Source organism: Rhipicephalus sanguineus, chromosome 5 (assembly GCF_013339695.2).
Source record: "Rhipicephalus sanguineus isolate Rsan-2018 chromosome 5, BIME_Rsan_1.4, whole genome shotgun sequence".
In the NCBI taxonomy this organism is placed as follows: domain Eukaryota; kingdom Metazoa; phylum Arthropoda; class Arachnida; order Ixodida; family Ixodidae; genus Rhipicephalus; species Rhipicephalus sanguineus.
The window spans coordinates 12,094,893-12,109,406 of record NC_051180.1 but is presented as its reverse complement, the minus strand read 5'-3'; the positions used below and the strand labels follow the sequence as shown (position 1 = coordinate 12,109,406).

Sequence of the window (14,514 nt, the reverse complement as noted above, 5' to 3'; positions counted from 1 at the left end):
GCGAGAGTTAAATGCAAAGGACAATGCATGCGCTTACCGGGACCAAAGGACGACTCATGATCATCAGATCTTAAAAACTGTTGTGGTCTATAGATGAAATTTCGCTGAAACGAAATTCCGCGACAACAAACATTTTTCGCGCGTCCCGTCAATTTCATTGTAGCGGGATTTGACTATATCACACAAAGTGTGAATGCTTTGCTGCAACCTGCAACATCAGTCAGGATGTGTGGCTCACTCCTCGTTGCCGCACTGCTTTTCACTAGCATGACAAAGGTGACAGAACCCCCATAAACACTGCTTAAAACACCAAACAGACTGGTTTGCATCGCAAGATATAGAGCAGACAGGACGCGAACTGCCTGGTACAAAGACAGGATAATTCACCCACACAGCATATTGAACAAATGAAAACAATGATAACTAACCTTTCGTCTCGCTTGTGCGACTTGTCTTTGCGTGACTTTTTGGAGTGGTGCTTGTGGTGCTTGCGGTGTTTGTGTTCCGAGGCTTTCTCCCCCGAGGAGCCCTCCTCTGCTCCAGTACTGGGTGCATTGGATGCCGACCGCTTGTGTTTCTTGTCTGCAGAAACAACAACAGCAAGAGGCTATGGTGTTCGAGCCTCTTCAGGACGTCTCATTGCTCTCCAACACTTTGGTACTGTGAAACAGAAGACTACGCCTGACACCCTGCAAGGTCACTACACTACTGTATTTACTTAACGCCGAACATGGGTCTGAAAGTTATGTATGTTACATTTATGACACAAAACCATAGCTGCACCTATGCCATTGGCAACAGGCAATGCTATACAAACAGCTCGTAACAAGAGATGGCGACATACTCCGTGTCAGTTGAAAATTGCGTTCAAAGAAAAAGTAAATGTTACCTTACATGCATGTAGCATTTTTCTGGTACTGTAGAAGCATAAGTTATTAATACAGCCCAACTTATTCCTCTGTTTAGTGTCCTTGTAAAAGCAGGTAAGATTTATCTGAGTTATGTTGTTTAATGTTATGACAATGCACAGAGTGCACAATTTTGGCCAGTATGTGTTTAAATACTCAAGGAAATAAGTATTCTTACAAAAAACACTTCCTATTTATTTCTACCTGCACTGCAATTTCCCCAATAAGATAATTAGGGATGGGCGAATATACGGGCGTTTTGAATATTCGAACGTATATTACAGTATTCGAATTCACTTCTATACGGATTTAGATTATTCGAAATGAACGATTATATGTATACATTTGACCACACATAACCCCCTGTAAAGATGGTTTCACTGCATCGTCTACTTGCTGTGCCGTGAAACAACCCATCCAGGGGAATCTGCACTGCCACGAAGCCACACTTCAAGGTTAAATGTACATATTTTTTAAAGTTTAAAAGCGTGCTATATGGGCTTATATGCGCTAAGTATAGTAATTTTTTAATTGTAACGTATTGCACCACTTATAACTTGCACCCCACTGCTATTCAAATCTTGATACTATTCAAGGCTGCTTTCACTTCATTTCAAACCAAAAAAGTGGCATTCACTCATACCTAGTTCCAATCCTAAAATATATTGTGCAAGGGTCATGACAAAAATGCTCATTTTTCTTAATAATATGCGGTAAATACTATTCGAACTATTTGACTTGAAATTATTCGACCAAATCACTATTCGCTTCGGATTCGCTTCAAAACTCAAATTCACTATTTGCCCATCCCTAAAGATAATTGAATTTTTTAGAAACAGAACACATGGAAAGCTTTGAAGCAGAAGGTTTCGTGCAGTAATAAAATTTGAGCTAGCCAATGTATCCACATTCAGATGTGTACTAAACACATTAATAAACATCAACAGCAACAGCAAGCAGCCAATGATACAATGGCACTTAGTGCAACACACCCTTGCGCTTGCGTTTTAGCACAAGCTCGCCGCAGTTGGCAATGATCACCGGCTGCACGGGGCAGCTGTTGTTGTCGACAGGCTGGGACTCAACGGCCTGCACCACATCCTCACCCTTGATCACGTGACCAAACACCACGTGCACCCTGCAGATTACAAGACACGCGTCAACAGCTGTACAATCAGAGCAGCATTAGTGATAAACCACTTGTCAGATGGCTATTTCCAAGGTCTTTGTACCGCTAGCCTGTCATCTCAACGAGATGCAGACACTCCTAACAAGGGCAGCTTGGAATGGTCACTGACCAGTCATCGAGTTGACAGAGTTGCATACGAAGATGTCAAAATCTAAAAGGGTCTCGAGTGGAAGGTGCAGGTTGTTTTGTTAGTAGTCTATTACGTCAACACATCAGAATGTAGTCTTTGGAGACAAACAACACTAAAAACAATAGCACCTATCTTATAAAAATAATTTATTCCTCCCACCAACAAGTGTCGGCCCCTATACCTGGACAAAAATACAACGGCTTTTAGAATACCGCAACTGACACCTTCAACTGACACCTTCAATGTTGCGAGAACACATCAAGGAATGAATGCAACAATATTACTGACTAAAGTCAAAATTTTATAGCACAACCTTAGAAAAGCTCTGAGCCAATGAAAATGTGCTCCTTCAACATTCAATTTTTTGGACTGGTCACTTTCAGGGCTTTAGATTCATCACTGGCGAATGTAGCACTACAAGGCTTGGTGCTAGATAAACGAAGCATTTCGATGGCAACACGTATGATGAGTAGACATGACACAACTTAACTTCAAACATGGCCATACACTGACCTATTTTAGCGTGTTGAGCCCAGGAGAGGGTCATCACGAAGTCATAAAACTACACTTCAATGAAGGACGTTTACATGTGGAATTTATAACTGAAGAGTACACGTGCTCATGATAATTTCCTGCAAGCACTACTGCTACAACATCTCCAGGTATTACTTGATGCGCCAAATGTCTCACAACAGCCAAGTGAGCTTTGAAGAGAAGTCCTGGGCAAAAATTAAGTTTCTGCATTTAGTAAGAACTATGACTGACTTGGATTTAAAACAGTTGTACAGTGGAACCCTGATTATTCGACTTTGAGGGGACCAAGCAAAACCGTCATATAATCAAACAACTATAAATATGGGCAGTGACGGTCAGTATTACCCAAAAAAGGGCACAAACTGCCTGAATAAGCCCACGGAATGACCCTGCATTTCTCCAAGAAAGGTAGATTACAATTTTCAAAATGAGAGCAAGGCATTTAATTGGAGGAGGTGTAAGCTAATCTTTCTTCTCAACTTCTAAAAAAAAAAATCGAGTCTGTTGCACGCTTGCATGTAAAAATGAAACGAAAATCGCATTGACAAGAGCTTCCCATCAGAAGAGTCAGATAGAGTGTCATCACCATCACTTAATGGCAACAGCGCACATCTTGTTGCAAGTTCGAATACAGTAGAACCCCGCTGATACGTTTTTGAAGGGACCGTAGGAAATAAACGTAAGAGACGGGAAATGCAAGAGCCGAAAAACAGGAAAAACGACAAAATATTTAGTGGTACAGAATTTTATTTCAATGCTTACGAGCAGCACGAAAATTGGCGCGCTCAGGCGCGATCTAGTCGACGGATAGAAACGCGGAGCTGGGGACGGCCTCATCCACAAAAATGTAATCAACGTATGTGATTTCTTTAACACCAACAGCCGTAGGCATGAAAGAACTAAGCACACGCAATCACGACCAGCGCGGCGAGTCCGACCGCGGACCGCGCGCACGACCATGCAAGCTCCAACCAGCTTGAACTCCTCCCATCCTCCGACAAATAACGATGATGATGATGAGTCTACGCCAACGCGATGGCAGAAGTGAATGCCAATCTCGAAGGCCTTGCTTTCGCGGGCAATTACGTCATAGACACCATGTTTGTGCAATACAAATCTCAAAGGCTATGCTTTTGTCACTAGTAAATGCCAATCTCGAAGGCCTTGCTTTTGCGAGCAACTACGTCATAGACGCCATCTGTGCAGAACGAATCTCGAAGGCGATGCTTTTGTTTGCATCAATTGAAAGATCCTGTTGCTTGCGCCTCAAATGCGGCTAATGTTACTGTCAAAACAGGAAAAATTGCGAGAAAATGCACCATGCCCGCTCTCTTCGGTAGTCACTCGGTCGGCTCCGAGCGCACTTCGCGACGTATCATACGGGAACGGTCCGTCAGTTACGACGTAACAGCGGGGTTCCCAATACATTGTATCCTATGGGAGCTATGCCGGGACCGGCGGAAAACGACGTAACAGCTGGGAAAATGCAGCAGTGAGGAACGTAACAGCGGGGTTCTACTGTAGGATGATTTCGTTCGCGACTAAGCTGTGCGCGTCGTATTTGTTCTCTTGTGAAATGAAATTCGTGATATGTTGCTGTTATTATGAACACTCACGTCAAGTGAAAGTTATCTTACATGCTGAAGATAGCTGCATCGCGTCCTTTTGTGTGCTCGAGGCCTGTGTTTGCAAGTGCCCCCAAACAAAGGGAGCTCTTCAGTTGCATGTCGACGAGGAAAAATTTGCATAGGCCAAAAACGTGAAAATATCAGGATCTCAAAGATGAGCTTGTTGACTAGCTGAAGCTACGCCGTGCAGATCGAGCTTGTCTAGGTAACGGCCCTGAGATACACCCGCGATCGAGAAGGAAGTGATCTTAAAGCCAGGAAAACTAGATCAAAGAAGAAAGTGAACTGCCAGGAGAATAAATTTTCCATTCTAAGAAGGCTTAATGTACCTGTCTAACTCTCTCTTGTTTTTCTAATCGTCAACCTAGGGACACGTAAGTTTTTCTTTGACACCCGCGAATATTTGGTGGGAGTTAGATTCAAGTAAAAAAGGTGATTTTTTTCTCGGGCGGTATCAGAGTCGTACAATGCGGGGTCAGCGTAAAATTTTGACATCTAATCGAGGTTTTTAATATAATATTTCTATGGGGGTTATGCTCGGACAAAACCGATTCATCGTAAAATGCGGTCCGTCACAAAACCGGGGGACGCATAATCGAGGTTCCACTGCAAGAAGGTACTTCAGATGACAAGGCTTACAGTTCACGAGGAGACGCGAATAGGTAGCACGTGTTGGTAAAGGGTGGAATTATGGTCAGTCATCGCTACCAGAACCTAGCAAATGTAGCTGCCAATACAGTGGCACGATGATATTATAATTATGTCAACATGAAACCTGTTCCAAGTAGCCAGAAGACCTACAAAATTCCTTGGACAAACAAGGGAGTACCGTAAAAACCCGCGTATAGCCCGGGGTTTTTTTCTAGATTTTAGGGTGCGAAATTTCGGCCCCGTACTATATGCGGGTCCCAAGAATTTTCGGCCCAAATTCAGTTTCGGTTTCGGCATAGCGCGGTGCTATCATCATCATCAGCTGTCTGCGCGCTTCTGCGCTAGGTAGTGTTAGCGGCGTTAGTCTTAACTGGTCAGTTGGTCAGTGGCCTTTGCTTCAACTTGGTACCCATAACGACGGCCTCGATTTTGCTCCTGTGATTTTACGCCATGTCAGGACCGCGCAGGCAGTACTCTGCTGCTTTTAAAAGAAAAGTTATCGCTGCTGCCGAAACCATCGGCAACTGTGCCGCGGAGTGGCAGTTCGGAGTCAACGAGCGGAGCATTCGCGGTTGGCGGAAGCAGAAGGAAGCCCTCTTTGCATGCAGCGGCCAGCGAAAAAGTTTCCGCGGACCAAAAAATGGAGCATTTCCTGACGTGGAACGAGAACTCACAGACTTTGTGCGGGAGCAGCGAGCTGCACATCTCGCTGTCAACATCGAGCTGCTACAAGCGAAGGCAAGGGAGATCGCTCGAGACAAAGGCATTCAGCCGGAGGATTTCAAAGCGAGCAAGCATTGGGTGTCTCGCTTCATGCGCCGCGCTGGGTTCTCCCTACGTCGGCGTACGTCGATCTCCCAGAAGCTACCAGAGAGCTACGAAGAGCACCTCGTGGCTTTTCAAAGGTACATAATTGCGTTGCGAAAGGCAGTCCCCTTTCAGCTGGGCCAGATCGGCAACGCGGATCAGACGCCGGTCTACCTGGATATGCCCTCGGCGCTGACGGTGCATCAAAAAGGCTCCAGGCAAGTTATCGTGCGGTCGACTGGAAACGAAAAAACGCGGGTGACTGTAATGTTATCCTGCACGGCTGACGGTCGCAAGCTGCCACCCTACGTGGTGTTCAAACGAAAGACGCTGCCGAAGGGGGAGAAGTTCCCGAAAAATGTCGTCGTCCGCTGCCAGGACAAGGGGTGGATGGACGAATCGTTAGTCCTTGACTGGATAAAGTCCGTGTGGTGTCGACGGCCCGGAGCACTGCTGGGGCTCCCTTCGATGCTTGTGCTCGACGCGTTTCGGTGTCACCTGGCCGACTCCGTAAAGCGACTGCTGCGCGACTCCCGCACCGAGCTCGTCGTCATCCCGGGAGGGATGACATCACAGCTGCAGCCGCTTGATGTGTGCCTTAATAAGCCATTTAAGGACCATGTCAAGCGCCTGTACGTGGAGTGGATGAGGTCCGGAGAACCAGAAGTGACCCCTGCCGGACGGCTGAAACGGGCCTCGCCAGCGATGCTCTGCTCGTGGATAGTCGAGGCTTGGGCCTGCATTCCAGAGGCGCTCGTTTGCCGCGCCTTCAAAAAGTGCTCCATCTCCAACGCGCTTGATGGCACTGAGGATGATGTGCTGTGGGAGAACATTTCCGACAAGGGAGCTTCGGAAGAGAGTGCGTCCGACGACGACGATGAATGAAATGTCAATAAATGCATTTTTTCCATTTTCCTCGGACTATATTCGGGTGAAAACTTTTTTTCTCACGTTTGCTATCCCCGAATTACACCCCGGACTATATGCGGGTCCGAGCTATATGCGGGTTTTTACGGTATGTTTCGACCCAACAATGTTTTGTTCTTTCTCTTGCGCTCATATTTGTCTGGTACTGCGCGTAAAAAAAAAGCCAGAGATAAATACATCACTGCAAATGTCATTTACTGCATAATCATAATCCTCAAATTTCATTTAGTGAATGATTTTTTTCGTAATACAGATGAACCTGGATATAACGAAATTGACAATTCCCTAAAAAAATCATTACAAGCAGGTTTTCGTTATATCCAGTTTCAGCACAAAAATTCGGAAAAGAAATGCACAAATTAAACACAAGGGTAATTGAAGGCAGAGCTCACCAAAAAGTTTATTTAGCAGCAAAAAAACTGTTATTTTGCTCTATTGCTTGTTTGTGAGGGATGACAATACTGAACGTTCATAGGACATCAATACAAAGCCGTGGCCTCAAAGACTGGCTCCGTCGCGTTGCCGGAGCCAATCTCAGAGGCACGGTCTCGCAAACCCGCGGCGCAAGACGGCAAAGCGCGTGACGACAGTGACAAGTCGACCTCCGAAGATCTGTTGTTGTCACCGTGGTCGCGGACAGTTTCCACCAGCACCTAATCTGACATCTCCTCCGTAGTGATGACACCGTTGTCGGTATTAAAAAAACAAAATCTCAAAAGCTGCACGTCGTCAGGGACTGTTACATGTGTACACAGTGAAACCACGCATGCGCGCACGGCGTTGAAAACAAAGAGCGAACTTCATATGCGGCATGAACTCGAAGCATAACGAACACGAAGCAAGGATTTTTTTTAGTGCCGTCACCTTGTGTCACATTAGCGAAGTGCAGTTCAGAGACTGCTGCAACAACCGAAAAGTGGCGCTGCCAACGCAAAAGCCAATTTTCATTCTTTTCGGTGTTTTTTTTGTTTATTTTTTTTAAGAAACCCGGCACGGTTAGTGTGGTGGCACCCACAAGCGGCTGGGTGCGGTTTGAAGGGAGGGAGGGGGTGTGGGGGGGGGGGCACACCTGCGCACATGCCCGCGGAAGCAAGAAAGCCGGCTCAAGGAGCGCACACCCTCATGCACAAACGAGCGCTCGCTCTTGCCTCGCAGTCGGCGGGGCTTCAAGCACGCCATCCGCCGCTTCGCGCTCTCGTCGGCGGGGCAACCGCAGAAGATGCGTGCAGCTCCTGCTTGTGCCAAAATGACAAAATTCGGGGCAAAATCCCCAGGCTGTCGGCGGCGAAAATTCGTTATATCAAGGGTGTCTCCCGCTGCCACGTTGTTACTGAGAGGTCACAAATACAGTGAAACCTCGGTGATACGATCACGGCTCATGCGAATTTCGGGGTGATACGAATTTTTCTTTGGTCCCGGCCAATGCCCCTTGGCCTGCAATGTGATGGAGTACGGTTGTTTCGAACAGATTTTCACCCACGACGTATGATACGAACGTACGCTACCGCGAAGGTACGAAGAGGTGCTGTCGCGGAAGACGTGCCAAGCACGTGCAGGCGCAGAAACGCAAGCGCGGGTGTACGCGCCGCGCCGCCAATCGGTCAGAATCACGGTGTAATAAAAATACTAATCCTACACAGTGATCAGAATAAACATTCTGTGGCGCGTCGTAGCCTCCGAGATTGTGTGCGCGAACCTTGGGGGCCTTAATGCCCCTCCGTGTGCCTTCGCGTTTAGATTACAAGCCATGTCCTCCATGCAAGCGATGTCCTCTTGAATCAGACGCCCTATGAAAGGTGGACAAGGACCGAAAGACAAGGACGGTCTTGGCGAAGGAGCTAGGCCTCACAACGTCAACATGCACGACTGTTGGGGACGCACTTGTGCGGGCACGGCCGTAAATCTCTCGAAAAACATCCCCAACACCATCGCGTTAAGAAAATAATAACGTAGCACTGCGGTTGTGAAAATTTCTGGCCTTCTTCTATGGAGTCAAAGCGCTACTTATGTCACTTTCGCCGCAGTACTCCAGCTGTCACTGGTCTCAAAAAACTTGGTTCGATAATTACGCATGCGCGCACAGGTCGTATATTTACGAGTGCAGGTATGATTGCTGACGTCTAAAAACTTCACTGGCAATCATTCAGAGCTGTTCGTGTCTTTGCTGCGGCCCTCAAAATGAATAAATGAAAACGTACGCCAGCTTTCTTTTGTCGCATGCTAATTTTTGATACTTTCTGGTGATACGAATTTCGGATGATGCGAATATTTTTGGTGATCCCGCGAGATTCGTATCACCGAGGTTTTACTGTACATGTGCTTCTACGGAGTAATGGCGGGGAATAAAAAAACTTCGTGATATCAAGGAATTAGTTGTATGGAGGTTCGTTATAGGCAGGTTTAACTGTATAAATAGAAAGTGAGGCTTACCCATCAAGATGAGGTGTTGGCTGTGTTGTTCTGTAAATAAACAAAAATGCATGGTCAGCAGAGAAAAAAATGTGTTGATAACTTGCATAAAATACCACCTTCATAGTTAATAAAATCATGACTCCAATTTCGATATAAGACTGATGAAAGGACCTAATTCTTAGCACTACATAAGAATGCAAATCTGAAAGCTCCTGCATTTCAGGGCACTTTCATTTGACAGCATAAAGTCATATTTCATGAAGTAAAAGAGAGCTGGCAAGCTAATGTATGAGAAATCTGCACATTAACTACAGTAAAACCTCATCCGTATGCACCCATTTAAAACTATAGAGACCATGGAAACATATGGACGTCGGTGCGTGGTGTCCACAGATGATAGTTATGCACTCAATCAATCGAAAAGGAGAACTTTACTACATGCATTGAAATTTTCTACATCAATAGTTGGACAAAAATAGTAATAAGGAATGCTCCTTAAAACGGGAGCAGGACCAGGCGCAACTGTCTCGTGCTCGACGTGTCAGTTACTGCGTACTACTACTTAGTGAGTACTACTACTTAGTGAGAAGATATACAGAGTGAATACAAGGTAATGAAGATCCCGAATGAATGGTTCCGACAGTCTATTTGAAGCACAATGGAATTTCGGTGAGGGTCTACAAATTTACTCAAGTACTAGAATTTGTGTGAATGATGTTCTTCCAAGAGATGCTTCACTGTATAACAACAAGACATGACAAGGCAGTTGCTGAACTCACATGAAGAACTGCGACCCATTGGTGTCCTTGCCCCGGTTGGCCATGGATAGCAGATATGGCTGATCATGCTTGAGCTCAAAGCCTTCATCTGCATTGAGAAGGGTGAGAGAAGCCATGTCAATGGGACAGGATTTAAATGTCACAGACTGCAAACTTCGTTAGCATCACCTGATCCAGCTCACACTCAAACCGCTTTATTCTCTTAAGGCTAACAGCAATGAAGTTTTTACATGGGCTACATTGGTTAAAATGCATATTGCTAGAGCCACCTTCTAGTGACGGTCAAGAATAGAGCAACCCAAACTTCAGTAAAAGCTTTCTATTTAGATGACTTGTGCCACGCAAAGGCAAGCAAGAGAAAGCACAACAATAGTAGCAAGCGATGCCTTCGGTCATCAAAATTTGATCTATGGGTTTAGCATGTACACATGTGCAATAATACATTCCAGTATTATCACTGGTGCTTGTGTTCATTACAGAATGCTCACCACTATTCACATCGTTCATGCAAATTGACCAGAGACAGCAGAATGGCCAACAACATTTCTGAAGCGTACAATACATGAAGGTGTGGTAACTGGTAACTGCATATAATTTTCTTTTTACCTTTAAGCAGACACCCCAAATATATGGTGGTTAGTGTATGCGATGTAAATCTCAGACCATCCCATCCTATATTTTCAGGAGGCCGTGGGTGCTGGCCAATCTTTGAAACCGTGCCAAGAAGGCACGCTGCTAGTCAATATTGCAGATACCTGGTCACTTCTGCTGAGTGATAACAGCGCCATTTTTTAAATTGCAGAAGCATTTACAGGAGGGATAGAGGTGTTCAGTAATTGAAGTATGCCACAAAAGGCACTCCCACCGCATCATTGTAGAGAGGAGAGCAAGTATAGTAGACTGTCAGTCAACGGAAACGGAATCACTGTTAAAATGGAACAACTGCCTCTAATATCATTGGTTACATACATGAATTCTCCACCCCTGTTCATCTCTCAGTAAATGGAACTCCTGTTAAATGGAACATATTTTCCTAGCCCCTTCAGGTTCCACTTAACGAGAGTCTATTGTATCTGCTGAGTGAGAAAGAGATCTGCTGGAGCAGGGAGGGTGACTGAATTAGCTCAAAGAGAAGCAATGAGAATGGTGAACAGGGCATCAGAGTGGCGCCATTCAGCATTCAATAGCAGGTACTGTTAGCATGCTTTCCCTTCACATTGCATGCAGACCACCAACAGTATAAATTCAGTTGTGCCGAATCGATGAAGAATACGGAACACACCTTTGAAGGTCCCACCGTATATGGATTCCCCGCCGCTTCCATTACCTGGCAACACCAATAAAGAGAATGAAAGGCAAATCATCAGTCAGCACAAGGGGACACACACTGCGCATTCCAACAGGCGCAAGAACCACAGGCTTTCTCTGCCTCTGTAGAGTCTGGTGATAAACATGACACATACTCTTAGCTCCACTGTCCTGATGCTATGTTTCCTGAGCTATCCACATAGGTAGTATTTGTGCCAGAAAAGGCTTGCAGAAGCGAGAACTCAGTGCAGGAATAGGCCCATAGGTTGTGTGCTAAGTCTGTCTTAGAATGTGCTTAGCAGCCAACACGCATGAATGAAAGGTTTATCTTTTTCTCTGGCACAAAGAGACGGCTTGGCCAACAGCTACTTTTAACAATTTGCATTTGCGTTCCTTAAGACATATGCACTGAAAAGTCATAAGGCATGATACTGCTTATAACAACAAATGGGGCTGTTGTAGCCCACTTAAGACACTCATGCATCATGAAAGACCCGCAAACTTTATCACCGAAACTTTTTTACCAAGTTCTATGTTCAGACAGTGACGCATGACATTGAGAATTGAAAAACTGTGAGCTGTTTGCGCCATAAGTAACAGCATGTCTTTTTTCTCGGCAGTCACCAGCAAGGCATTCAGTAAGCATGTCTTCAAGAACAGCATCATATACACGAGTTCTAGCATTTTTTCACTAGCTTAACACCTGTTAGCACACTTTGCATAACCCGACAAAGAAAAATAAAAGGCAGAGAAAATAAAAGGCTATAACTGCCTATTCCAGTGGTCTCAAAATCACCTCAGCTAGCGAGCGCAGTCATGACATTCAGTCTCCCGCAAGGGCCAGGACGGTGAAGAAGATTAGAGCGGGGGAGGAGGGGGAGATTGAAGAAGACCTCAGCTAACACTGCCATTTGAAAGAAGGCCTTTCCCATATTTCACATATGGGTTTATTTCTGAAGAGGATTTGACATTAGGATTCGAGAAACATACCGATACTGATCTCTAAAATGACTAAAATCTAGACACCGATTCTGAAATATACAGATATTGTTCCCCGGTTATGCTTCAGCTCGTGGTGACCGCACGGGGTGTGTCATTAAAAAAATGCTTCAGACAAGTCACATCGGTGTAGCTCATGAACATACTTATCAAGAAAATTTTAAAAAACATATGGGACGAACACAGTCATTAAGGGGGGACATGGTGTGTGGAGATATTTTCTGCATCTTTTGACGAAACTTGATGAAAATATACATGCTTATGTAGTTTTTCCTGCTGATTTCAAATATGCAAAAAGTTTTCTTGTAGGTCAATTAATTCAGAAGATACATGAAGCTGCCATTCTATTGTTTTCGGAGACAATAGGAAAGAAAGCGCTTCTCAAAAACTGATTATTATTGCATAGCTAGATAGTGCAATTAGCAATAAGTGCAACGCTGCAAGCAGATTTCAAATCAAAGCACAATTAGCGATTCTGCAGATGATCAAAGTTCAGTGTCTATGCCATGGCTATGACACACAAATAAATTTAATAACTTTTAAATTTATAAGTGCAGGAAATGGAAATTCTGCTCTCAGCACTTTGTAGTACACAGATTGGGCTTCATGTTAAAAAAAAATTATTGCTCTAGCTGTTCTAGATCTTGAGATATCACCTCGACAAACTAGTAAAGTGACCAAAAAACATGTTTTGAGAAAACTGAGAAAAACAAAAAAGACTCGTTATATTCACATAACTGCTCTTGAAACAGCTCAGTATGCACCAGGCATATAGTCCTTTTGATTATTAGCCCCTGTGTGGCGCTTTTTCAGTAACCGGTGCAAGTCTTCAGTTGTTTCTCCCTTCTTGGCTGATGCTGCCGTGCGCCATCGATCTTTTTCAGCCATGCAGCTGCGGCTTTGCCAGCTGGCGTTTAGGCTCAGCTCTTTCCTGATATCTTCTGATGCCTTTTCATTGCCTGCGTTGAACTTGAGCACTGCTTCTGCCACAGCTGCCTCCACTGTGAATAGGGAAGCATGTCGCTCCTTTGCTACCAGGGCCCAGATCATTGAATGCAGACATTCATTGTTGTTTTGGGTTTTCCCACGCTGGCATCGTTGCAACAGCTTTTTGTCTGACAAGCGCTGATAAATGGGAAGTAAGGCTTGGCAGACATGCGGAGGCAGCTTTCGACGATGTCTGGGAATGGGCTCACCCTTGGCCTTTGCTGCATTTTGTTTGCACCAGGAGTTTGGGCCAGCTGGGCAAAGAGTGTGGTTTGCCACATCATCATTGGACGTGATGTGATGATAGGTGGCCATCACTGCTGTGTGCATAGCATCAACATCACCACTGTGGGTCTTGAGAGCCCACCCATAATAATCGCTCAGCTTGGAGATCAGATCTCCTGTCAAGCGGCCCTTTCCCCCAAGACTGTCAAGGCCAGGGCCTCTGTGCTTGGCAATCAAGTTGCGCAAAGCAGTGCCCATGCGCTTCTGGACATGATTAACGCAGTCCTCTTTTTCCATACCCATACATAGCGCAAGGTAACTGCGGCTGTCCCCGTCGCAAAGCACCGTGGTGTAGCACAGGTTGTGCCGCTCAAGAGACCTCCTGAAGAGGATGAGGGCGGCCTCAACCTCCATTTCCCCAGCCTTCTTCTAAGTGTTTTTTTGGCACTGGTGATCTTTCTTCCACGCTACATAAGAAGGGTCACCTTCCTTTGGGCCCGACTCGCACCCAGCACAAAAGTTGCTCAAAACAACAAAGTCAAGCACCAGCCCGCTGAACAACTCTATTACGGTGCCGACACCGATATGTGATGAATGACCGCGGGTCATCCATGTCCCATCATATGACACCGCGATGTTCCCGGTGTGGCCTATATTGAGTTCGGCGTAAAGTTCGCGAACCGACCGCGCGCAGTCGCTCGTCAAATTACGTGCAGCGCAATCGGCCGCGGGTGCCAACTTCGTCTTCACGTAGTGCTGCCACGTTTTTGTGTGCAGACCCCGACGGCTGATGCCCATCAACGAGAACACATCATTGAGCGCGGTCTGTCTGTTCCCCGTTGCCTGCATGGCACGCGCGGCCAAAACGTTCACAGTGAAAGGTTTCATGCGTTCATCACTGCAAACGCGCGGCGAGCTCCACAACGACGCGCTCTATAGAAGGTTCTTGCGGCTAAAATACCGATATTATCGGCTTGAAATTCACAGAACAAGTGCACTAGTTGCTGTAGATTTCAAAAACGCAATAAAA

At 45.6% G+C, this 14,514-nt stretch overlaps 1 protein-coding gene across 3 annotated transcripts in view; it reads right to left on the bottom strand.

Annotated features, from left to right (window-relative positions):
* The window catches only part of LOC119393229 (peptidyl-prolyl cis-trans isomerase G), a 44,650-nt gene that overhangs the window by 25,949 nt on the left and 4,187 nt on the right, over positions 1-14,514 (bottom strand). For all 3 annotated transcript variants that reach the window (XM_037660135.2, XM_037660136.2, XM_037660137.2), the window contains exons 5-9: positions 11,248-11,292; positions 9,966-10,053; positions 9,205-9,234; positions 1,901-2,046; positions 429-582 (exon numbers count right to left, since the gene is read on the bottom strand). In XM_037660135.2, the coding sequence (XP_037516063.1) occupies positions 429-582; positions 1,901-2,046; positions 9,205-9,234; positions 9,966-10,053; positions 11,248-11,292 (463 nt within the window). The remainder of the gene's footprint in view (positions 1-428; positions 583-1,900; positions 2,047-9,204; positions 9,235-9,965; positions 10,054-11,247; positions 11,293-14,514) is intronic.